Source organism: Macrotis lagotis, chromosome 1 (genome assembly GCF_037893015.1).
Source record: "Macrotis lagotis isolate mMagLag1 chromosome 1, bilby.v1.9.chrom.fasta, whole genome shotgun sequence".
Taxonomy (NCBI): domain Eukaryota; kingdom Metazoa; phylum Chordata; class Mammalia; order Peramelemorphia; family Peramelidae; genus Macrotis; species Macrotis lagotis.
The window spans coordinates 540,140,290-540,164,932 of NC_133658.1; the positions used below are offsets into that span (position 1 = coordinate 540,140,290).

The 24,643-nt window shown below is 31.7% G+C and overlaps 1 protein-coding gene across 6 annotated transcripts in view; it reads right to left on the bottom strand.

Moving 5' to 3' along the window:
- CNKSR2 (connector enhancer of kinase suppressor of Ras 2) overlaps window positions 1-24,643 on the bottom strand; it is a 338,317-nt gene that overhangs the window by 133,687 nt on the left and 179,987 nt on the right. For all 6 annotated transcript variants that reach the window (XM_074214261.1, XM_074214260.1, XM_074214259.1 and 3 more), the window contains 2 exons: window positions 13,212-13,345; window positions 4,309-4,520 (listed from right to left, as the gene is read on the bottom strand). In XM_074214261.1, the coding sequence (XP_074070362.1) occupies window positions 4,309-4,520; window positions 13,212-13,345 (346 nt within the window). The remainder of the gene's footprint in view (window positions 1-4,308; window positions 4,521-13,211; window positions 13,346-24,643) is intronic.

Here is a 24,643-nt window from a genome sequence, read left to right on the forward strand (position 1 = left end):
GTGCCCCCAAACTGCCATAAAAGTTACTTGACATGATGTTGCAGTAGTCATATTACTTATATTAAAATGTATTACTTATATTTGATGAGAAAATAAATAGGACTTTGAATTGTATTGTTATTTCAATGGCAAAGAGATACAATGCAATTTCAATGCAATTTATAGTGGGTTTTTTTTAGATTTTTTGCAAGGCAAATGGGGTTAAGTGGCTTGCTCAAGGCCACACAGCTAGGTAATTATTATGTGTCTGAGACTGGATTTGAACCCAGGTACTCCTGACTCCAAGGCCGGTGCTTTATTCACTATGCCACCTAGCTGCCCCAATTTATAGTTTTATTAGAATTGTTTGGGGGTACTAAGGAGTCAAAAAACTTGCCCAAATGGTTAATGAAATAACATTTGAACCCAGGTCTTCCTGCTTTGGGAAACTTACTCTCTAGCTCTTCCTTCATGTTTCTTTTTGGGAATAGCAATACATAGGATAAAAATTTCAAAATTTACCATAGTGACCAAAGATTGTTCAGTTATTTTTCAGTCTTGTCCGACATTTCATGAGCAGTTTACCAATTCTTTCTCCAGCTCATTTTGCAAATGAGAAAATTGAAGCAAACAAGGTTAAGTGACTTGCCCAGGGTCACACAGCTAGAAACTGTCTAAGATCAGATTTGAATTTAGGAAGAAGAGTCTTCATTACCACAGCAAGACCTCACATGCTATCCATTATGCTCTCTGTCCCAGATAACAATGGTAATATGAATCAAAATTGTACAAGAAAAATTTTATAGGACAATATTAATATGAATAAAGAAACTATCTACTGATTAATTTATTTAGGCATGTGACTTTTTATATATTGGATTCTGATATATACTGAGATTCTGAGATGTATTCTGAGATAGAAGCACTAGTTGTTATGATTTGGGTAGAACTTTTTGTGAATCAAGTTATTTTGCTCTTGACTTTGCACTTGCTTGAAGTTAAATCCAGCCCTATCTCTTAGGAAAACCTTGGATTTAGGACTAAGATTTTTGAGGACCCTGAATATGCATTTTATCTTTTAAATGTCTCTTGATAAAGATGTCAAGACCAGCTTGATTTCTCTTATCCCCAGTTTTGAAGATCTACTTTACTGTTGACTGGGCAAGAATCTAGCAGGAGTGTGAGGTCAAGTATGGGTTAGTGAAAAAAAATATTAGACTTGCATTGGAATTGTGAGCACGTCTGTTTTCCATTGCATTGATCCAAATTAATGTCTCAGGCAAGAGGTTAGCTCTGACTAGTAATTATAATTTTGAGAACTATTAGTATGGAGGCGAGGATGAGCTCAACTTAGAAAATTGTAAAGAAGGGTTACATGATTGATTCCAAGTGAAATTCAAGGTCACACAATGTAGAGAGAAAGGAAAATATGGCAGAAAATAAAAAAAAATTATCAAACTGGTCAAATGAGTAAAGGATTTTGATGTCACTGACCAAATATTTTCAGTCAGCAGGCTTTAATATACGCATAGAAAGTGGTCTAAATACTTGTTATGAGTAGTGATCTCTTTCTCATGAAATTTGTCTTTGGACCTTTGGACTTTGGGCCTCTTTTCTACTCATCTCATTTTTATTTTTTTTCAGTAATTTGTATATATGCCTTCCCTTCTTACTCTATCATTTGAATGCAAGCTCCTTGAGGTTATAATCTGTCTTTTTAAAATTTTGATACCACCGTATCATTTTAGTGTTCACTTAATAAATGGTTGCACAATCAAATTGAATTAGGAAAGACTCAGGATGAATAGGAAACTGAAGATAAAGAATGATTGCAGGGGTGGCTAGGTGGCACAGTGCATAGAGCACTGGCCCTGGAGTCAGGAGTACCCGAGTTCAAATCTGCCTTCAGACACTTAATAATTACCTAGCTGTGTGCCCTTGGGCAAGCAACTTAAGCCCATTGCCTTGCAAAAACAACAACAACAACAACAAAAAGAATGATTGTATATCTATGGGTTTATAGCTAATCACTATACAGAGTGTCCCAAAAGTCTTAGGGCATTATTATGCTTTAATAACTTTGGAGCACCCTGTATAGAACGTTACTGCAAATTGTCAATTGTGAAAACCTGAGGCACTTGGGGAACTTGGTGTCTGACTTAGTCTATACTGAAGACAAAGAACAAAAAGCAGCAACTTCTGTACTGTAAAACCAAGGTTTCTATCAGGCAGATCTAAGAAGAGAATGTCCATTGCAAGTAGGATTGTGGATCTAATGCAAGGACAAGGCAAGCTCTGGCATTGATACAGTCCTTGTTTGGAGAGATTTTTTTAGGGGGACAAAGAGAAAAAATAATAAATGTTCACTGTCAGTTTTCAGTTATCAATGCCTTCATCTGGAGGAAATCTTACGCTTATTATTAGAATATAGGCTCTTGGGAATATCTTTCTCTGATAGGATCAATAATTATTGCTTCCAATGTAGAGACTCACTGAAGGACTGAACCTTGTGATCTTTTCCCTACCAACACCTACATGAAATTTTATCTTACTGAGAGGGGCAAGTTGAATATTTGGGGGAGGTGGGGAGAGAGAAACCTGCATCCAGCATCTTTCAAACAACATATATGGCTTTTTTTCTTAAAATAGAATGATACATCACAAAAAATACTTAGAACCACAGAAGTAAATAGTAGAGCCTGTTCAAGATAAAGTAGATCCTACGATTTTATACCCTTTCAAGATTTTAAAAGAAAAAACTAATGAATCTGTAGAAAGCTGTACCCAACAGATGAAAAGGAGCAATACTAATATTTTTCAACTTCTAAAGCCAATATCATAAGAAACAGATGTGTGAACTGTAAGTAATTAGAAAGAAAAATTATACAAGGTCTTAATACAAAAGTCTTAATACAGCTTTAAACTTTAATTATCTAAAATATAACATTTTAAACTTTATTCTTAATTTATGACTAATATGGGACAGTTTAAAAACTTTGTTAAAACTGTAGAGGGAAACTGAGTTTTTTTTTTAAAGATTACATGTCAAATCCTGACTCTCCTTAGGAGAGTAATATTAGCACAGCATCATAAAACATGATTCAATGGTTTTTTTTTTCAGAAAATATGGTCTGAAAGACATATCCCTGATAGGTAGATAGAATTCTTAACCAATAAATTTAAAACAAATATTTGAATTATATTATTACTCTTCTAAGATTCCAAGAAAATCTAAAGCTCAAAACTATGTTTTGGTCCCACAAATATTTCTGCTGAGCTCTTTTCTAATTGAATAATTTTGGAATTGAGAATACTAAAACAAGTATACTCTAGCAAATCTGCTTCTTATGATATTGGCTTTGGAAGTTTAAAAATATAGTATTGCTCCTTTTCATCTGTTGGGTACAGCTTTCTACAGATTCATTAGTTTTTTTCTTTTAAAATCCCAAAAGGGTATAAAATCGTAGAATCTACTTTATCTTGAACAGGCTCTACTATTTACTTCTGTGATTCTAAGCATTTTTTGTGATGTATCATTCTATTTTAAGAAAAAAGTCATACATGTTATATGTTGTTTGAAAGATACTGGTTTTAAGTTTCTCTCCAGCACCTCAAGAAAGGATCATAACATCCCTGAGACATAGAGTAGTAATATTCAAGGAAGTACCTAGTTCATTAAATAATGGACCACTCATTTCTTATTTTAATCATTACACACTTTCTCTAAACACTCACTTCAATTTCAATAATTTTTAGGAAATCTTGGAACACTTATGAAAGAGTTGACTTATGTTTAGGATTTACTGTAAAATCAGGTACATAATAGGCCCTCAGTACTTGTATGATTGTATAAAAAACAAATCTCAAGTGCTATTTGAAACATTTCTCCAAAACAAAGTAGAAAGTATGAACAATTACATTTTCCTTTGCACATTTAATAGATTCCTTAAAAACATTCAGAAGAGATGAAATCTTAAGTTGCTGATTTTGGACCTCCTGAGAAGATTAAATGCTATAGGATATTAAGAAAATCCTAGGTTCAACACAAAAATTCTAACTGCACATATTTCTACTAATGAAAGATGGATGTTTTTTGGAATTGTTAATGAACTCATCATTTCAATTATAGTTAGGGTTTTCACTTGGTGGAATAAATGATGTTTGGCAAAAGAAAATGAAATTAACAAAAGATAAATTAATATGTAGGGATAAACTAACTGCATCATCAAATGTCCTAAACCTCAAAGACAGTGTTTTCATTGAGTCTGATTTGGATACCAACACTAGACTATGCCTATGAAAACTATAGAGAAATTTTTTTTAAATTACCATAAGTTGGAGTACTTTCTCTTCTTCCTTGACTGCTTGATCTTCCTTTATCATACTCATAGCAATATAAAACAGCATCTTCTTCAACCACATTAAATCTCTTCCGATATTCTTGGTCAAGAAATGAATTTGGAGATTCAGATCCTTTATGAACTGGCTTGCCCACTAGATGCCTACTGAGATCATCACAAGGAAGGTTTCCTTTTTCATCCCTATGGTGGGAAGGAGGGATAATGAAAAGGAGATTTGGAAAAGAGCAGAATGGAGTGGAGATAAAAAAGAAATAACAATAAAAATTCTTTTATTTATATAGTGCATCACAACTTGCAAAATTCTTTCATATATGAAGAAAGTAGTGTAAGTATTATAGTCATTTTAATATAGAGGAACCTAAAGTTTAGAGAGGTAAAATAATTTACTCTAATTTCTATTAGGAGGTTATAGAATTAGAATTAGAACTCAGGTCTTATTTTGACTGCTTCTATGCTACTTTGTCTTCCTCCATACATACATAGCAAGTGACATTTTTAGGACATAAGCATATATATTTATTTTTCCAGAAAGGAAAACACTGTAAAATCAGTTAGCATAGTTCCAAATCTTTAGCTCTAACTTTATAGTTCTGTCAGTTCTGACCCAGATTTAGTCTCATTTTATCCCTATTATTTTATTTAAAGGATATTTTCAGGAGCATACTAAAACCATATCAATGGGTTATGCCATTTTTTTGAGAATCACTAAATAAGGCATAATTAAAACTTCTTTAGAATTAAATAATTCTTCTCCCCACCCCTGCAATTTGAAAAATAGTAGAAAGTAAGATAAAGGGTCACAGAACTGAAAATGGGAAAATGCTCCACTTCTTAAAAGGAGAAGATGTATTATTCCAAGTTTCAGTTAGTTGTTTTTAAAAAGTTTAATTTCTGGCCAAGTTCTAGAATATATTATTAAAGTGATGGATTGTGGAACTTTTGAAAGGAAAATCTTCATCACATTGAGCCAAATAATTTTATTACCTTTTTTTGGTAGGTTTATTAGAAACATACTGGAGAAATGACATAGACTTAAGATTTCAGGAAGTCATTTGACCAAGAATATCATGTTTCCTTGTGGACAAAATGGAGAGGTATAGCCTGGATGATACTATTATTAGGTAGATTGGAAACTAATTGAATGAAAAAGATTATATTGATGTCAGATTAGAGGAAAGTCACTAGAAGAGCAGTATAGAGTTCCATTATTAGACCTATAAATAGTTTATATTTTTTCCATTGCTTTCGGTAAAGGCAGAAGTGACATGTTTATCAAATTAGTAGATGACATGAAGCTGGGAAGGAAAATGTGGTAAATGACATAATCAGAATGCTTAAAAATCTTGATAGACTAGAAATATGAGTAAAAGATAATAAGATGAAATTTAATAGGGATAAATATAAAGTTCTAATGGGTTTGAAAAATCAACTTCATTGTACAGGATAGGGGATCTACAGATAGGCTAATAGTGGATTTAGTTCAATATAATTCAATAGGGTGATATAACAGCCAAAAATTTGATTTAGGATAAATTGAAAAACGGCTTAGTGTCAAGAATGAGGGAAGCTGACTATTTTAGTCTGCTTGACCTTGATCAGACCCCATTTGCAGCATTATATTCAATTCTGGATGCCACATTTTAAGAAGTACTTTGGCAAAATGCAATACCTCTAGGAAAGAGTGAGAAAAATGGTGAGGGGACTTGAAATTATGCTTTAGTCCAATGAACTAGAAGTATGTGCAGAGGAAAGAAGACTGGCATGGGGGGTGGTAGAAAAATAAAATGATGGTTGTCTACTAGTATTTGAAAGGATATTACAAGGAAGATGGATAATATTTGTTTTACTTTGTTTCAGTCGTTCAAACAAAAGATAATAGATGAAAATAGTAGAGAGATATAATTTTAGGAGCATATGGAATATAGATGAAAATGTGTTTGTTTCTTGTCCAACATCAGTTATTTTTTTCTCTGTGATTGTTTATGTAATGAATCCTAAACACTGACATGAGTGAATGTAGTGGTGATATTTTGTATTATAAAATTTTAGAGGCAAAAACATGAAGCTAAATTAATTTTGAATGGTAAAAACAGGTTGTTGAAATTAGCTGTTTAAATTAATTCTTAATATGCTACATGGATAGGAAGTTTTCTATAATGCTAAAATATATGCCACATTTAGGTTACAGAAATTTTCAGATATATAGTTGAGAAAGTCTTCTGGCCCAGTATCTATAAATAGTCAAAATTTGAAAAACCTTCTTGCCACCATTCAGGTCCACTAGAATTAAGGGTCATTATTTGTTTTTTTAGGTTTCTTTTTTTTCAAGGCAAATGGGGTTAAGTGGCTTGCCCAAGGCCACACAGGTAGGTAATTATTAAGTGCCTGAGACCAGATTTGAACCCAGGTACTCCTGACTTCAGGGCTGGTGCTTTATCCACTTCACCACCTAGCCACCCTTTATCCACTGCGCCACCTAGCCACTCCCATTATTTTTTAAAAGTTGTGTACTTGCTTTGCCTTTTAGATTTTTCAAAATAATCAAGAAAGGTTCCTGAATCCTAGAAGTGTCACAAAACAATAATTGTTTAATCCAATTTTCCTTACAGATCTTGTGTAAATTAATATGAATCTCCCATTTATCTCTCATTCAGAGAGTACTGATATTTTGCCTGACTTTAATTACTCATAAAAATTCTCCACATTCAAGCGTTTGCTTATCTACAGATAAGCATATATGATTTTCATGGTTTAAGAATTCAATTGCCCTAGTAAGAGTTTGGGGCTGATGCAGGTAGGCAGGAGTTCAAGTAACACTGACCTGGAGATCAAATAGCTTGCAAGTCTTATAAGAATTGTTTATCTGTGTGGTAGCCATGAAAGTCGATGTGGCTGTAGGTCTCATTTCAATAGCAAGAGAAATGATGATTCCACTGTACTTTTCCCTGGTCATTCCACATTTTGAGTATCACATTCAATTTTGATTATCACTTTTAAATGAATTACAAAGATGGTGGAATTGATTCAGAGAAGGGTGTCAATGATAAAGAAGAATTTTGAAGCCATGACATATAAATATCAGCTGAAGGCAATGTGACTATCTAGTTTAAAAGAAAAGTAGACAGGGAGGCATTCTGTTCCCTATATTTGAAAGATTTTCATGTACAAAAATAGTTATGTTCATTGTACTGTACTCCAGGAGATATAATTAAAGTCAATCAATGGAGGATTCAGAGAAGATTCCAGTTTAATATGAGAAAGAACTTCTGAACAATCAAAGTTCATGGAATGGTCTGTGATGAGGTCTTATCTTTGGAGGTTTTCAAGAAGGGATTAACTATATGACAATATTGGGGGGAATATTATAAATGAAGAATAGAATTTCTCCGAAACAATTCAGGTTCAGGTAGTATTACATGACATTTTAAATTCATTTTCATCCCTTAGTTTTTATAATTGGAGTTTTAAAATCCCTACAACACATCTGAATCAAATGGAACTGAAATCCATATTATGGCTAACTCACAACATCTTAATTCTATAGCCTCATTATGTTGAAGAAATCAAATAATTATGATCTACTACCTGTCTAATAAGAAGGAAGACCATGAACTATGGTTGTTTCCATCTTGAGATGGTTCATCATAAATTGATTCAAGGAGAGTGGAAAAACTACAAAAAAAAGTAAAACAGGAAGAAGCTCAGATTGTCAGGGAACCTTAATTGCAAATTAAGTTGCAGGTTTATCATAAGTATTCTGAATATCTCCCATTTTTCTTTTGGTCAGCTTGTCTAGAGTAAATCATGATGACAATATTACTTAAGTTACTCTCTCTTGATTTTCTCTCTTTCAGTGCATTGGTGGCAACAGTATTCTAGCTCTACTTCATCCTCATTTAATGATACAAACAGGAGAATTAAGACAATAGTAATTAATTTCACAGTTGTCCAAATATGAATTGTGCATGTTTTAAGCTGCATCACAGTTGAAGAATCTGGCAATGTCCAAAGTCATGCATTATATTGGTATACTTATGTGAATTTGCATGTAAGTATAAAGCATAAAAAGAATGAGAATTTATATTTTATGATTCTAGAAATGTATTTTATAACTAGTTACAACATGTGTATTTAACATCTTTTATCATCTTTTCTTGGGATAAATATATTGGTAGTATAGCAGTTATACCCAAATTATTCTACTAATATGGATTACAAATGCATTCTTTCAATTAATTTTTACACTAGAGCAATGATAATTTTAATTTCATTTAAATTTTAATTCAAAACACTTTATATGTTATCAAAAAAGGTTCATCTCCATTTTGAAGAAAACTCATTACTTTGAAGAAATTCTACTAATATATGTATCAATATCATTCATATGACTAAAATGATCACTTGGCTATTCCTGGATGTTTTAAATTAAAACTATCTCTCATTGTACTCTCATTCATAACCACATCCATACAATCTAGTGGTAACAATTCCTGTTTTCATGTACTAAAATATCTCCTATTTAATAAGAAAGTACACAGCTTTTTTAAACTGGGAAAAAGGGGTAAAAATGGGAAAAATATATCACAGATTTATTTTATTTAGTCTTTATTACTTAATCCCTAAGACTTTTTCATCTGGAGAATAGGGCTCTGTAAACTGTTGTTCCTAGTTTTAGTTAAAACTGAGGAAAATAAAAAATATCATCCTCTTCATATTTAAATCATACACTCTCATTATTTCTCATTGTATAATTCTACAACATCTATTGCCTTGTCCTGACATAAAAATGAAATTGATATTTCAGATGGGTACAAATGTTCATGTGCACTTGACTTCAAAGTGAAATTATATAATAAAGTACTAAAAGCACAGAATATAGAAATAATAGATTTTTTTTAATCTGGGGCTATGCATTTATTTTGGACTAGCAAAAATTTTTATACACACATATAGATGGAATTCTGCAAATTTTAACTGGAAAAAAGTGAGAAAACTGAGCAGGGGTACTTGCTAAGGAATTAGTTACTACAATGAAAAACCATTATAATATTTGGAAGAATAACAGTAGAGATTTAAATTTAAAGAAGAAAGAAATTCAAAGTAGGGGCCAGGAAAAGTTTTCATGATTTCCTATGTTTATATGAAAATGCTGAAAACAGGGGCAATGAATTATAAGACTCAAGAACCAAATGGAAGGAAGTATATTTGATCTCAGAGTCAACACTAATTCATGGTTAGATAGAATTTATCTGTAGAATGTGAGACAGGGAGATATATTTAATTTCAGAAGAGCAGGATAAATAGATGGGGCTTGCAAAGTAACATTATACCTTAGAAACCTATGCTCATGTACAGAAATGTATAAATCTGAAGAGGAAGTATGGCAGAAAGCATAACAATCAATGAAAGGAGAAATAGAAGCAATATTTTCATTATAACAATTTGCAGCTCCCTTGACCTGAAGGAAAAAAAATTATAGATATACAGATTTTCTTTTTAGAAAACAATACAAGTCTAGGAGACACTAAACAGTAATGAGGGATTTGATGATCTGGATATCCGGAGCTCTTCTCCACCAGAAGCAGAATAATAAATACATTCTTAGCCTGCCTGAATGATATCTTATCCTTTCAAAGATGAAAAAATTAACAAGGGGAAACTTTATTCTAAATTTGAGATTATTACCAAAGAAAAACTGGTTGTTAAAACAGAAGGAATCAGAACTTTAGGAGAAAAATGATAGCTCTACTTTAGAATTTAGGAGAGAGAAGAAAAAAGTTAAGTAGAGTCTAACATGTACCTTAGTTTTTTGGACATGAAATTGGATATGGTTTTTGAAAACAGACACTTGGCAACCTACAGACTAAAATTCTATAGAGGAAGTCTTCTTCAGTAGAATATATTGCTCAAGAAATTCTAAAGGTAAAAATAAAAGCAATTCCATATAGAAAGAAAAAGAAGAGCAGTTGAAAAAAGACCATTGTGAAACTAGATGAAACTAACTAGCTAACATAACAAGAAAAGGATAGGTAAAAAGTGTGGCATTATGAGTTGAGTTTGGTGGAGAATACTTGGACAAAAAGGAGGCTTTATTAAGTCATATGTGAAGGTTATTTTATTAAGCTATTAAGTTAGTTGTATTAAAAAAGAAATTTGAAGAAGAGATAGAACTATTCATTAGTGGATGGATAATAATGAAAAAAGAGAAGTCAATATTTCTGATGTCATTTGTAATGGAAAGAGCAGAACAAAAATGTCATTAGTAGGGAGATGAAGTTGGTTAGTGATGAATTCTACTCAATTCCATAAGAACTACATCTTGGGGTACCAAAAGAACTGGAAAAATCATTGCTGGATTATTTCAATCATTTCTGAAAGATCATGGAGAATAGAAGTACCATGGTACCTGAGAAGGTCAAACTCCTGATTTTCTTTCTTTTTTTTTAAGGTTTTTGCAAGGCAATGGTGTTAATTGGCTTGTCCAAGGTCACACAGCTAGATAATTATTAAGTGTCTGAGGCCTATTTTGAACTCAGGTCCTCCTGACTCCAGGGCTGGTGCTGTATCCATTGCAGCACCTAGCCACCCCCAAACTCCTGATTTTCAAGAGAAAAAAAAGGGAAGGAAATTGATTCCAATGAACCTGACTTTGATTATTCAAAGAATTGTAAACCATATTAAATTAATGGTCTAAAATATTAATAAAGGGAAATGATAATCACCAAGTCATTATAACTTTATCATGAAAAGGTCATGCCAGACAACTTCTTTGTGGACAGGTAATTGGACTGCATATCAGAAGAATGTTTTATAGAGATCACCTACATTTTAGCAAAATATCCAACAAAATGTTTCATGTTATCCTTTTTGGGCATAATGGAGAGATAGACAATGGCACAATTACATAGATTCAGAAATGGTTGAATGACTGAACCCAAAGAATAGCCATTAATGACTGATTGTCGATTTTGAAGGATACCATGCTAGAGTTTCCCATGAATTTATCTTAGTCTTTGTATTATTTAATATTTTTATCATTGACATGGTTGAAAGTATGCTTAATTAATAATATGTGATAGAAAGTTGGCAGAGTAAAATTGACTTATTCTATGACAGTCAGGGGCAAAAGAAGACTTTCACATGATAGAATGGGCCAAACATAATAAGATGAAATTTAGCATAGACAAATATTATATTTCACATTTAAATAAATATTAAATTTATGTTCACAAGATGATGCTTCATATTAAAAGATTCTATAATTATTTTCTTGGTCAATTTGAGACATTAATAGTGAGACAAAATAACAAAAATACTAAATTTAAGCTTGCATTAAGAAAATCAGAGTTTAGGACATAGGAAAACAGTCCTAATTCAGATGAGTACTGGAATGTTCAGTTTTGTTTGGTACATTTAAAGAAAGATATTGGAGAACAAGAACAATCAGTATAGTTAGAGAACTAGAGACCATGATATATGAAGATTAAATAGTGGAACTTAAGAATGTTTTGTCAGAAGAAGAGAAAACACAAAGGGGATGGGAGGTGGGGCTGATGTTTATCTTCCAATATTTGTGATACTACAATGTGAAAGTTATTTGTTTTATTTTGGATGCTCACATGGTACAAAATTAGGATCAATGGGTAGAAGTACAGAGAAGAAAATTTGGGTTAGATATAAGGAAAAACTTTCCAAGAATCAGGGCTATCCAAAAGTGGACTAGGCTGACTCAAGAGGTAATGGCTTACCTCTTAATGGAAGTTTTTAAGGGAAGTTTATATGATTAATTGGGGAGGATGTATAATTGAATTGTTTTGGTTTAAGAAAATAACCACTCATATCTCTTCCCATCTTGAGAAAGTTAGTGAGTCTAGTCAATAATGTTAAATTCCCAAGTCACTAATTACTCATGTTTAAAATACAAAGAATTAAAGTGTCTTCCAGATGTAAGAAAGTTCCTAAATTAGGTGAATTCAAAGGGAATATTGTAATAATAAATGCCTACTGAATTTAGCAATGTAATAACAAAGTAATAAATAAAGTCACTTATAGAAAACACTATTTATATATAAACATGAAAAATCCCTAATGTATTCAGATAGAAGTCAAAGAATGCAGAGACTTAATTTACATGTCAATTTATATATGCTGGAAACATTAAGGGTTAGACTTGCCATTTGACAAAAAAAAATTTGAAATCACTGCCTGATTGAGTTTTTGAGGTTCTATATGACTAATTTAAAAAAAATGGAATTAAATTCCCATCACTGCTGTCAATTATTCCCATTCAGTTTTAAGTTCTCCCTGTATTTTCTGCACTGCAGCATTCCACCAAGTTGAATATCAGAATGCTCCAGTACAGAATGAATAACAGAAAAGCTACACTCATCTGGACATGTCAGGAATTTCAAGCAGGAAACTGGAGATGAAATGGAGGAAAGACTAGTCAGTTTAGAAAATCCATTTAAAAATCAATGCTCTTTTGCTCTTGATTCTCTCTCTCTCTATCAAAAAGGCTAGAAATAGACATTTTGGGTAAGCAAAAGTTAGAAAATTCAACTACTTATGCCTCATAGCCTCTATTTTACTAATATGTGGTTATAAATGTTCTCTCATTTTTCCTTAAAAAAGGTCTTCAAAATAATTTGGGAATCTGGAGCATTCTGGTCATGAAGTTGGGATTATTGTTATTTTTTGGTTACAGATACATGTCAATATCATGAATAGAATACAAGGATATTTCAAAATCTTTTTATATTGCTTTGGTGGGAGAAGATCATTCAAAGGGAATTAACAAAGTCTTGTAATTGTTCCTAAGTGGCTGGTGTGAATCAAAGATTGCATACAAAGCAGAGTATGTCAGTGCAATACCTGGGGATGTAGGGTTCTGCTGGAGGAGGGGGTATGTAGAGATCTTGAAGAGCAGAGCTGTCCCTTTTAGTGGGTGTGCTGATGGTGCTGGAAGGCGTGGCAACACTGCTTGTGGGACTTCTAGGTATAAGAGGCTGGTTAAAATGAAAAAGAAAATACATACACACACAACAACAACACACAACAACAACAATGACATGGTTATAATTTTAATATCATCTACTGTGTTCACTTTTAAACAGAAAATGGTATTCACAAAGAGAAAAGAGAAAGAATTATTTTTATGCTTCTGAACTGTCTGAAAAAAGATTCATATTACTTAGGTTTTACAGATTCTTTAGTACTCTTAACCTTCATATGAATGGCGTTTCCTTTATTCTTCTGGTATCGTAAGGTAGCAACAACACACAATACTTCAGCATTCCACAGCAAGTGGTAATTAATTGGGTCTCATAGTCCCTCCCACTTTGGGAAGAGAAGAAATTAAATCAAAAAAATATAGAATGATTCTAAGTTCAATCACATGAGAACTAATGGATCAAAAAAAAATGTTGCACTGTTTTTGAAACAGAAACACTATGATAGCCTGTAGTTAGATCAAATATTGAGGATCAAATAAATCTTTGGAACATATTATAAAGATTATTGTTAGTGAGTCTGGGGCAAGCTGTCTTCATTCCTTAGATGTTATCATCAACTACCACACACTTCAAGGTCAATGTATAGCCTGGCTTTGAATTATGACATCAATATGATGTATATCACTCTTCTCCCAGAACAGATATGTTGTCAGAATATTAGCCGCATTTCCAAGAATCACTTTTCTTGCTGAATTATGGCATTACAAGAGTCAGTCTGTTATACAAAACAAAAAGAAGGTTTGTATGATCTTAAGAAGTAATTTATCAAGATGTATTTTGTAAATTAAGATATTATTTTGTAAAGTAACAGTATTCATGATTGCTGACTTCCCAGAAGGACCACTAAGAATGTGAAAACATCAATCTGTGATTCAAGAAAGCAATCTGTAGAGACACTACCATTTTTGAGTTTGAATCAATGATTAATAAACCTACCATTACCCTATAAATCTGTAAAATTATATTTCAAATAAAAGTAGTTGCACATACACTTTAACTGCCCTGGTTACCTGAATTTTTAAAGTATTTAGAAAATAATAAGTGCAACAATACCATAAAACTTATAATTACAAGGCTAACTGCCTCTTCCATTCAGTACAGTTGAAAAATATTTTGCACAATTACTGTAGAGATTTTCACTTCTGTTCCTTTAATATGTTCTTTGAACAAAGAAATATCTATGAGTTACTTTAGAATGTGGCAATACTATTGCACACTAATGAAAAAGTCATTTAAATACTAGCCACAACTCCAAAGTAAAATATGATATTCATTCATTCAAGGCAGTCTCCTTATTTCATGATTTAGATTATGGTTTTATCTTTTTTCCATTACATGGCCTGTATGAAGAGGAACCTGAAATCACAAAACCTGATGAATAGAAGATGAAGTTTCCATCTATGTGGAATGGTTATAAGAAAAAAAAAGCACACGAAGGATAAAAGTCTAGATAGTTCCTCTTCTCTCTCTCTCTCTCTCTCTCTCTCTCTCTCTCTCTCTCTCACTCTCTCTCACTCTCTCTCTCTCTCTCACCTCCCCCCACCCCCCATCTTTGGCTACGCAAATACCTGTCAATAAAATGCAAAGCAACATTCATCCAAAACTAGATAGAGGAATGATAAAAATTATGGTGTATTCAAGTGGGCAATAAAGGTAGTTTTTAATTTATTGAATAGTCAGGCAGAATAGATGAAAAGGCAGGTTTTCATGAAAATAAAATTATTTTGTGAAAGACATTATAAGATTACTTCAAATGCTATGTAAAATGGGATTCTATTTAGGACATGGTGGAATGTGTAGTTGTAAAGGTCAACTAAATATCCAAGTCTGAGAGAAGATGCTTCATTCTAATTGAAAGTGTCAAGTCATACCACTATAGTATAGATCTGGGGCATTATATAACTTCAAGAATTTCAAAGAATGGTCATGCGTTTCATACTAAATATCTCAAAGAACAGCTCACAGCAAAATGACTGTGGGTTCACATCTGCTTTCACATTTATCAAGAGAAGCTGAATCTAGAAAAATAGAATAGATAATAACTTTTAATACTCTTAAGTTTATATTTACATTTAAACCAAAAGGCATTTAGCAAGTAGAGGAAACAATATTTTTTTTCTAGCCCTTTAGTGGATATGGGGTCGTACTTCCCATGTAGAAGAGGATGTTATGAGATAATGTGTCCCTAAAGTGTTCAGAACTAGACTTAAGCTAAGTTCTTTCAAATACACTTATTTAAAATGTATATAAGAGAACAGTTCAGATGTTACCTTCATTATATATCATAGATATCCTAAAACACAAAATTGAAGTGCAACCTGATTGAGAAAGTAATACATTTTTGTATGTGGCTATTGTGGGAATATGTTTTCCATACTGTTTTCCTTTCCTTCTTTTAAGGGGGTAGGGTAGGAGCAAGAAAAGAAATACTTGATAACTGAAAAAAATAATGTAACAATACTGGGATACAGGGAGTAATTAATTCTAAAGCTAGGATCTATGACTCTTAATTTTCTATGATCTTAATTCTCCCCTCTAGTCCCTTTTAAGAATAGAATTTCTTTTCTTATTCTCCTAGTGCAGCTCTTTAATCATTTTTACCTTCTATAAACTTAAGAGGCTTAGTAATTTATATGAGGGAAAGATTCTAAAACACTGAAATTAGGCAAATGAGAAAGCTCCAAAGAAATAATGATTCTCCTTATATTATTATCAAGATATCTTTCTAAGCATGAATATAGTGTGTTTATTTCAAGATATTTAAGCATTATTTTTTACCAACATGCTCAAAACTGGAATTTATCTAAATTACTGTTTTAATGTGTACTTTCTCCTGTTACTGTAATCACTACTTGCTACTCCTATCTTTTAAAGTTATATGAGAATTTTTATAAATTAGGAATTCCAGCAATTTCTACATGAACCACTGATTTGACTATTCTGACTGAATTGACTACTTGGTACAATTTACTGAATTACTTTATTTAAAAAATGGGGGAAAGGGAGTCAATTCTAAGTCAATCAAACTGATCTATTTTACTAATTGACTAATTTCATCAAATAAATTGAGCTGATTTTCCATGTAAATATACATAATTCATTTTTATATTTTGTATAGAAAAAAGAAAAAATAAAGAGAAATCACAAAGAATAATAATCATCTTATAGACTACATTTCTTGCCATATAGTAATGGTTTGATACAGATTTTTATGAAAAGTGCAAGATCTTAATGCTTTTATTTAAAGAAAATATTTACAGCCTAAGATTTAAATTATATATGTGTTACTTAGATACAAAAATATGAGTGTGTATATATATGTATGCATAAATATATCAAGCTTTAAATATATATTTGAACCACTGAAGCAAATAAAATGGATAAGGAAAATCATTAGGCCTTAAGCAAAATTAAGTACTTCAATCATCATATATAAAAGATTAGTAAACTCATCATATACAGAAAGAACATTTTACTATTATTACCCAGAGTTGATGATTATTCATGACAATACTTAGTTCTTTCATGATAATGAAATTATATAAATAAATATTTAGAGATAGTGGATTTATCATAAATGCATATTTTATAATTTGAAAAATATTAATATTTGTTAAGGAGATTTCAGCACAAAACCAAAGGGAACATTGTTTTCAAGAATCAAAATCCTTTGAGCTTAGCTTTTGTTGGTCAATGGAGAGTTGACGTATGAAATAAGTAGTATTAAGTAGGTGGGAAAGAAAAAAATACTTACAGAGCAATATAAAAGAGTCATGGCTGGATAATTAAATACCATTTTGAAAATACAAACATCTCTCTAGTACTTTTAAACTGTACAACTAATGAAAGGGAAGGAAATGTAGTCACCAAAAGCATACAAAAGGCAACATGTTTCAAACAATATAGCCAGATGGTATAAATATTGATTATTCCAGATTTTCTTTAAACAATTAAGTTGAAAACAAAGCAGGTAAACAAGAAAACCTGAGCAGATAGTGAATGATCCAATCTTAAACAAAACAATTAGGGGTAAAAATTTTTTAGCTGAAATAAATCAAATAATATTGCTTAAACACAATGTCTCTTTTTATTTTGTGTAAATCCACACAATATTTACAACTTGTCATATTCAAATGTCCTCAGAAGCACTATCTAGCTGTTTCAGTGTTGGATTCAATTTCTGTCTTTTTTTTAAATTTTGACTTCAATTATGATAATAGATTTAAAGCTGGAAAGGACCTTAGAGGTAATCTAGTTCAACCCTCTCATTTTACAGATGAGGAGATTGAGTCTCAGGAAAATTAAATGATTTGTCCAACGAGGTTACTGAAGTCAGAGGCAGATTTGGGATTTTAGCCTAAGGGCTTTGAACTACAATCCAGGGCTCTTCTACAATCTTATGCTGTCTCTGTAGGTTGACATTTGATTCTGTGGTAAATTTTCTCAGTTTACCCCATTTAGTTTTTTTTCAAGGCAATGGGGTTAAGTGGCTTGCCCAAGACCACACAGCTAGGTAATTATCAAGTGTCTGAGACCGGACTCGAACCCAGGTACTCCTGACTCCAGGGCCGGTGCTTTATCCACTGCGTCACCTAGCTGCCCTATTTAGTTCTTGTAATTATTTCAGATGTTACTTTTTCTGTTTTCTCATTGCATTATGCAATAGAGAAACTTGGTGGGATATGGGTAGATCTATTATTTATAAACACCAGTCATTCTTGTTGCCCTCAGAACCATGCAGATTCTATTTCTGTCATGTTATGATCTCTTTTATACCACTTGAGAAGAACATCCACCTGATAAATTTAAAATATTTGTTGAGAGAGAAAAGGTTATGTCCAGATATAAGATGCCTCAATTTCTTCCCTGCATTCAACTGATGGTAAATCATCTTGGTCCAGTCAACTTAATTTCTCAGGTTCTTGCCTTGCCCATTTAGCTGGAGTCAAATATGTTATAGTACAAACAACCAATGAGAAATAGAATTATAGAATGTAAGATGAGAGATTCCTCATGGGTCCTCTATGGAGGTGGGATATGTCACATGAATAGGAGACAATATTTCTTTCCACAAAATGCAAAGGCACAAAATTAACATGAGCTACTTTTTACTGAAGAAGAGAGAAAATAAAACACAATACAGAATAAATCTCATACTAGTATTTATTTCCATTTCCCCCCATGAAAGTCATCACCCCTTATGACATATTCTGCATAATAAAAGAATACAATTGCTACAGTTTTCATTAATGGCTAATGGGATGGCAGAGTTAAGAGAAGACAGCTGAAACAAAGATCATTTATTTCCCTTCCTCCATTTTGTAATTTGAATCCTAATGTCAAGTAGTGTATTTTTGTATTCTTTTCTCTAATCCTCGAACCTTGCCTTATTTTGCCTACAATTCCAGGTTGTCATGAGTATGTATCTACAAAAGTCATGTTATCAGTGATTAGAAGTTATGTCTGACATGTATACTTATAATTAGAAAAAAGTTCTACAATACTTGACCTGTATCTTGTTTAATGATCCCTTCTATAGTGCATAATATGTTTGATATGTCTCCATTTTGAATCCCAATCAAAGGGGTGGGATGGGGTCTTGGAGAATACCAAAAGGCACTTGTTGCATGCTGGAAGGAATCCATTTAAGTATGGGGCTCCTTCTTTATCAAAAGACTTGTGTTGTGAAGTCCAAGAAGCTTGAAAATAGAACAAATGCTAGCATATGATATTTCCCTTAAAAAACTTCAACCAAAAAGTCCATGATGATCTTTTGAGAGGCAATGTCATCCATTTGCTAGTTAATTCTAATTCAATACTATACACAATCTAGTTCTCAGAATATATTTTCCATTACTGTATCAAGCTAGTAACACAAAGGACAGGGAAATTTATTTTTCTAACAGCTCTAATTCATGTTCTGACTGTTATATTGTAAAGTTAATTTAGAGGTGCCACTTAAAATGACCTGAAAACACAATATTATGCAGCTTTCATTATCCCTTTCATCCATCTTTAATATTATTTGAAGACCCTGACCCTTTTGCCATACGTTTTCCAATGTCCCCAACAGATTGTAGTATTCTATTTGAAACTTTTTAAAAATTGAACCTACCTGTTTTATTATTTAGCCAAGTACTCCTAGAAGATGCTATGTTTAAGAGAACTCTCTGAAACACACATGACTTCAGATGCCAGGAAATGAATTTTTACTAGGCTAAGCAAGAATTTGAGTTGTGATTCTAGTTCTTTTATTTGCTATATGTGTGACTGAGTAAAATGCTTTACTTAGAATTCCCTCATGTCCAAAAATGAGAGGTTTCATTAATACCCTTAATGTCTACCTCTGGAGAAAAATACCATGATTCTGACTGTAAGGGTCATTCTGGCTCTGCATCTTATGTACGTTGTACAAATTTAAGGTCAAAATCAGTTGAATTTGCTGCCTTAATCAGAGTATTTTTCTTTTTTTTGCATATTAACCTACTGACTTTGAGTATACCCTTATACACACTTGCACACTTAAAGAACAGTATAATTGACACTTCCAATTCAAAGAACATCCTTGAAGTAAATATACTCCATTTACAAATTATTGCAATAATAGTTTGCTTTCCATTCCAGGAAAATGACAAAGTAATCTGATCAGACAGATTTGTAAATCAGGTCATCATTCTGGAGCCCTCTAGGCTCATATGAATTGAGATCTCCCATTTGTCTAGCATGGAATGAATATAGGTCTTTTTATTATTGATAATATAGCTCCTTTATATTTCCCAGTCCCACATAGTGTATCAACATATCAACACACATAAATGCATATATGTGTATATCCATATAGATTTAAATGTGCATATAAATATGGCTTCTTATAATAGTTGAGCCAAACAAATGATCCAGAGAAATTATTTCATTTTGAATAATGAATTGTGAATGAATATTCATTCTTGAGAATTTTTTAAAAGTCAAAAGGATTAAGTAGTTTTGGTCATTAAAAAAATCTTAATTTTTTCATGTCTAATTTTTGTACCATCCATTAACTTTAATTTGGAAAAGTTGAAGAAACTGTTGCCCACCCCCCATCTTAATCATGGGTTGGTTAGATATTCTGAAAAGTACCTAGATATTAGAAAACCTAAATTAATTAGTTTTTCATCAGATTTTGGTAACTTCTCTAGTATTTAACAACAGAAAATATTTTAAATATTTTATGATTCTTGTGAAAACATGAGAAATTTTTTATTCCTACAAAATGACTTAGTATAGAATTTTTTTTGGACCATTAATTTATGAGTTTGACCAAAAAATGCTTAACTACATCAATAAATCATTATTTATAGTTACACAATAATATATAATTTAACAAGTATATATATATGCATATATGAATTGTGACTTTTACAAAAATATGCCTTATACATCATTACAAAAATTTTTAATCTTTTTTTTAGATTTTTGCAAGGCAAATGGGGTTAAGTGACTTGCCCAAGGCCACACAGCTAGGTAATTATTAAGTGTCTGAGACCATATTTGAACCCAGCTACTCTTGACTCCAAGGCTGGTGTTTTATATACTATGCCACCTAGCTGCCCCTTCTTGGTTTTTTCTTAATCCTTGATAGTCTCATTTCATAAACGACTAATTTACCCCACTAAGTGATATCACTGAATGTACTATATTGCTCTCTGTGGATATTAATTTGCTTTACCTAACACTTTTTAGTCTTGGGGTATACTCAGTACTGTTCTGTAAAATCTTTAGAATTTCTATATCATTCAAAGGCTATGAAGTAAAGAAGGCATAGGGCAGCTTTCTAAATCATAATCATAATTATAAAATTCTTTTGTTAATTTCATTTAAAACCCAAATGTATCTGTGTATTTTTATTTGATTAACTAAAACAATGAACTTATGTGATGTGATGTGACAGCTGCCTGAAGCTATTAACTAATCTGTATATATACAAAATGGAATCCTTTGAGTATTGCTGTCAAGCAAAATTATATTTTTGGTTAAATATTGATTCTCCCACTCCCTTTACTGTCAATAAGGTTGGTTTCATGCCTGTCATTAGTTTTTTCTACTAAAAATAATAAACTATTTAATATATATATGTACACACAATATAATGGCAAAAAGTCACTGATATTATAGATTAAAATCGGTCACTACAAATATATTTGAGTCAGTATTTTGTGCTGTTTCTTATTAAAGTAATTTTATTATTATAAGTATCTATAAAATGTCCACTTTAACATATATAATTTTTAAGTTATTAACATCAGTTATTCTGGGAAAATGTCATTTAATGGGCATAATGGCCATAAAGCTATTCTCTTTTCATTGCTTAAAAAGTCTTATACCTCCCCATATTTAAGAAAATTTTTTCTCTTGTCCATCCAAGGTATTTTGTTATCATGCAAAATTGGCACATAGATCTATAGATATCTATGGCAAAAATCACAATGAATACAACAAAACTACAAAAGTAAATGCAATGTAGATATTATGGATTAGAAATACAGAATATCACAGATAAAAAACATGTGAATATAATTTCAAGAAAATATAGCTTATCCTTATATATGCAGTGTTGTGGGTCAAAAAGCTATCTGCACGCTGAATGGCATATGTCTATCAATTCAATTATCATTTCAGAATAAGTTCTCTTAGAAATTTTTTGACTCAGTTTATTATTAAAAAAATTCAAAAATTCCAATAATTTTTTTCAAGAAACATTTTGACTCTGCAGAAAATCATTCCATGTCCATTTAATTCACCTGCAAAATCCCTAAATAACATTACTCATAAGAAGAACCAATTCAAGTGATCCTTAGATAATCATTCATATATATATATATATATATATATATATATATATGTATTCCCATGATTAATCCACAATTGAATTATGAATTATCCATGAATCCAAGAAGCCTTAGTAGGAAGTTATACTATCTGTCTCTCTCTTCTTCCTCCCACTATCCCTCTCAGTATTTGGGGCAATTTACCAGATAAAGCAACCACAGGGGATATTGAAGATACAATTTATCCCTAATTTTCACTCTAAAAGCAAAAAGTGTTACAACTAGCCTCTAAAATGACAATCTGGTTAGCCATAGACCTCTAACAATGACAAACTCATAACAAAGAAGTTTTGCCTGCTTAATGCATCATTAGAAGATTGCTAGAAAAAAAGGAGGGGTGTTGGTATGGCATCAGGAGCTGTTTGAAGACCTGGAGCTTTTCCTTCTTAAAAAGTATCTTTTTGAGAAAACAAGGACATGTATTTCAGGTTTTTCTAATTTTGAAAAAATGCACAAATGAGAATTTGATCTAAGGGATGAGTGCTAGGGAGGTTGAATGGTTTACTCCTACTAATTAGCCATCCCACTTCATGATAGGAGAGTCAAAGAGAACTCAAATCAAAGTCCATCACTGACTTATTGCTAAAGGAAATCATTACTATTTTCCATATTTTCAAAAAACTTAGGAAAAAACCAAAACTTTTATTGAAGTTTTAATCTTGCTTAGCACAATTTGAATTTAAATTTTTAACTAAAAATAAATGGAATAATCTTCATTTGTGTTATTTATTTGAATTTGCAATACAATTTCTCCTTAAAATTTAAATAATTATTTCTCAATCATAAAATATATTTAAAGGATCATTTGAACACACATAGTAACACCTATTCATGAATTATCCAAACTTATAATCACCATTTTTTGGGTAGCTATTGAAAAATAAGCACAGGAAGGCATTATGTAATTTAAAAGTCAAAAGGATTAAGTAGTTTTGGTCATTAAAAAAACCTTAATTTTTTCATGTCTAATTTTTGTACCATCCTGTACACAGGAAATCTCTCTTTTCTTAATTGCAGAACCTTTCCCCATCAATTATTCACTATTAATCTTTTATAAAGTTTGTTTTTATGTATTTGGTTTCATATTGTCTCTTCTATTAGAGTGTAAACAAGTCAGAGTGAGGGGGTTTACTACACCTGAAATTCTCAAATCAAAAAAACAAAACCCAAAGAAATAATGTTGAGAAATTTGTTTTGTTCTCTCCCCAATTTTTTATGGTCATAAGGGTTTCTAGTGATAATCTATAATGATAGAATAAGAATGAAACAAAAAGATTGTAAAGATAATTTCTCTATTCTGAACTCTGAACTCTAACAATTCTAAGTGATTAAATGAGAATTCCAAATGTCTATGTTTTATGTATTAGCATCATAAGCAAATATCTTGAGAATGATATTAGTAGTATTTCGTTTATTTTGTATATATTTGTTTGCATATTGTCTCCCCCCATTAAACTGTAAGCTCCTTGAGAGTATGAGCTGTTTTTTGCCTCTTTTTGTACCTCCAGTCTTTATTAAAGTGTTGGCACTTTATAAATATTTATTCTTTTGATTGATTTAAAGCTGGAAAAGAATTCAGAGACCATCTATTTTACTAGAGGGAACTGAGATCCAAGGACTTTGTTACTTGTCCAGTTTCACACAAATACTATCTGTGCCCAGATCTGAGCTCATAGCATCTACCTCTCTTTCATTGTAACAATCAAAACCTAACCTCATGGACGAATCTGATAATTCTGTCATAGACACTGGGGAAGCATTTCTGATGTAACAGAGACTTTTCCTTACTCTTTAAATCCCACAGTATCAGCTTCTTTATAAGAGCATCCTTAACAACACTGATTTTTCATTATACTTAATGAGTATAAAGATTCACACATTACAGAAAGGCTTGAATAATAACTTCTCTGAATCTTATTTTCCACAACAGAAAATATCTATATATGACATGTGAACATAGTCTAGAATTTCAGTGCCATCTGGACCTGTTAGAGTCATGTGAAAAATATAACCCTGAAAATAACAGTATAAATTCCTTGATGTTTAAAATGTTTTAGGCTTATTCTATGGTAATTCTTGCATGAAGACTAGGTTGAAGCTGTTTTCTATCAAAGTTTTCATTTTCCTGCTTTCACAACACATCTACAAACTGTACTTGGGAAAGTGGGGTATTTAAGTCATTATTAAATTGAAGAAGATATTCTTCCCTCAATTATTTAGTTCAGTTAAAAGTGATTCTTATTTGGATACTGTAGTTACCTTAATTCTCCACTTCATTTTGTTTTTGTAGCCACATTCTAAAAGTAGGGGGGAAAAATCATTAATATCTTTAGTCAAGATATTCTTTTGGAATAATGGTGCACAAAACATGTAACTTATTGTTTGGTGTTTGAAATGAGAGATGGGGGTTAAAAAAGTTATTCAA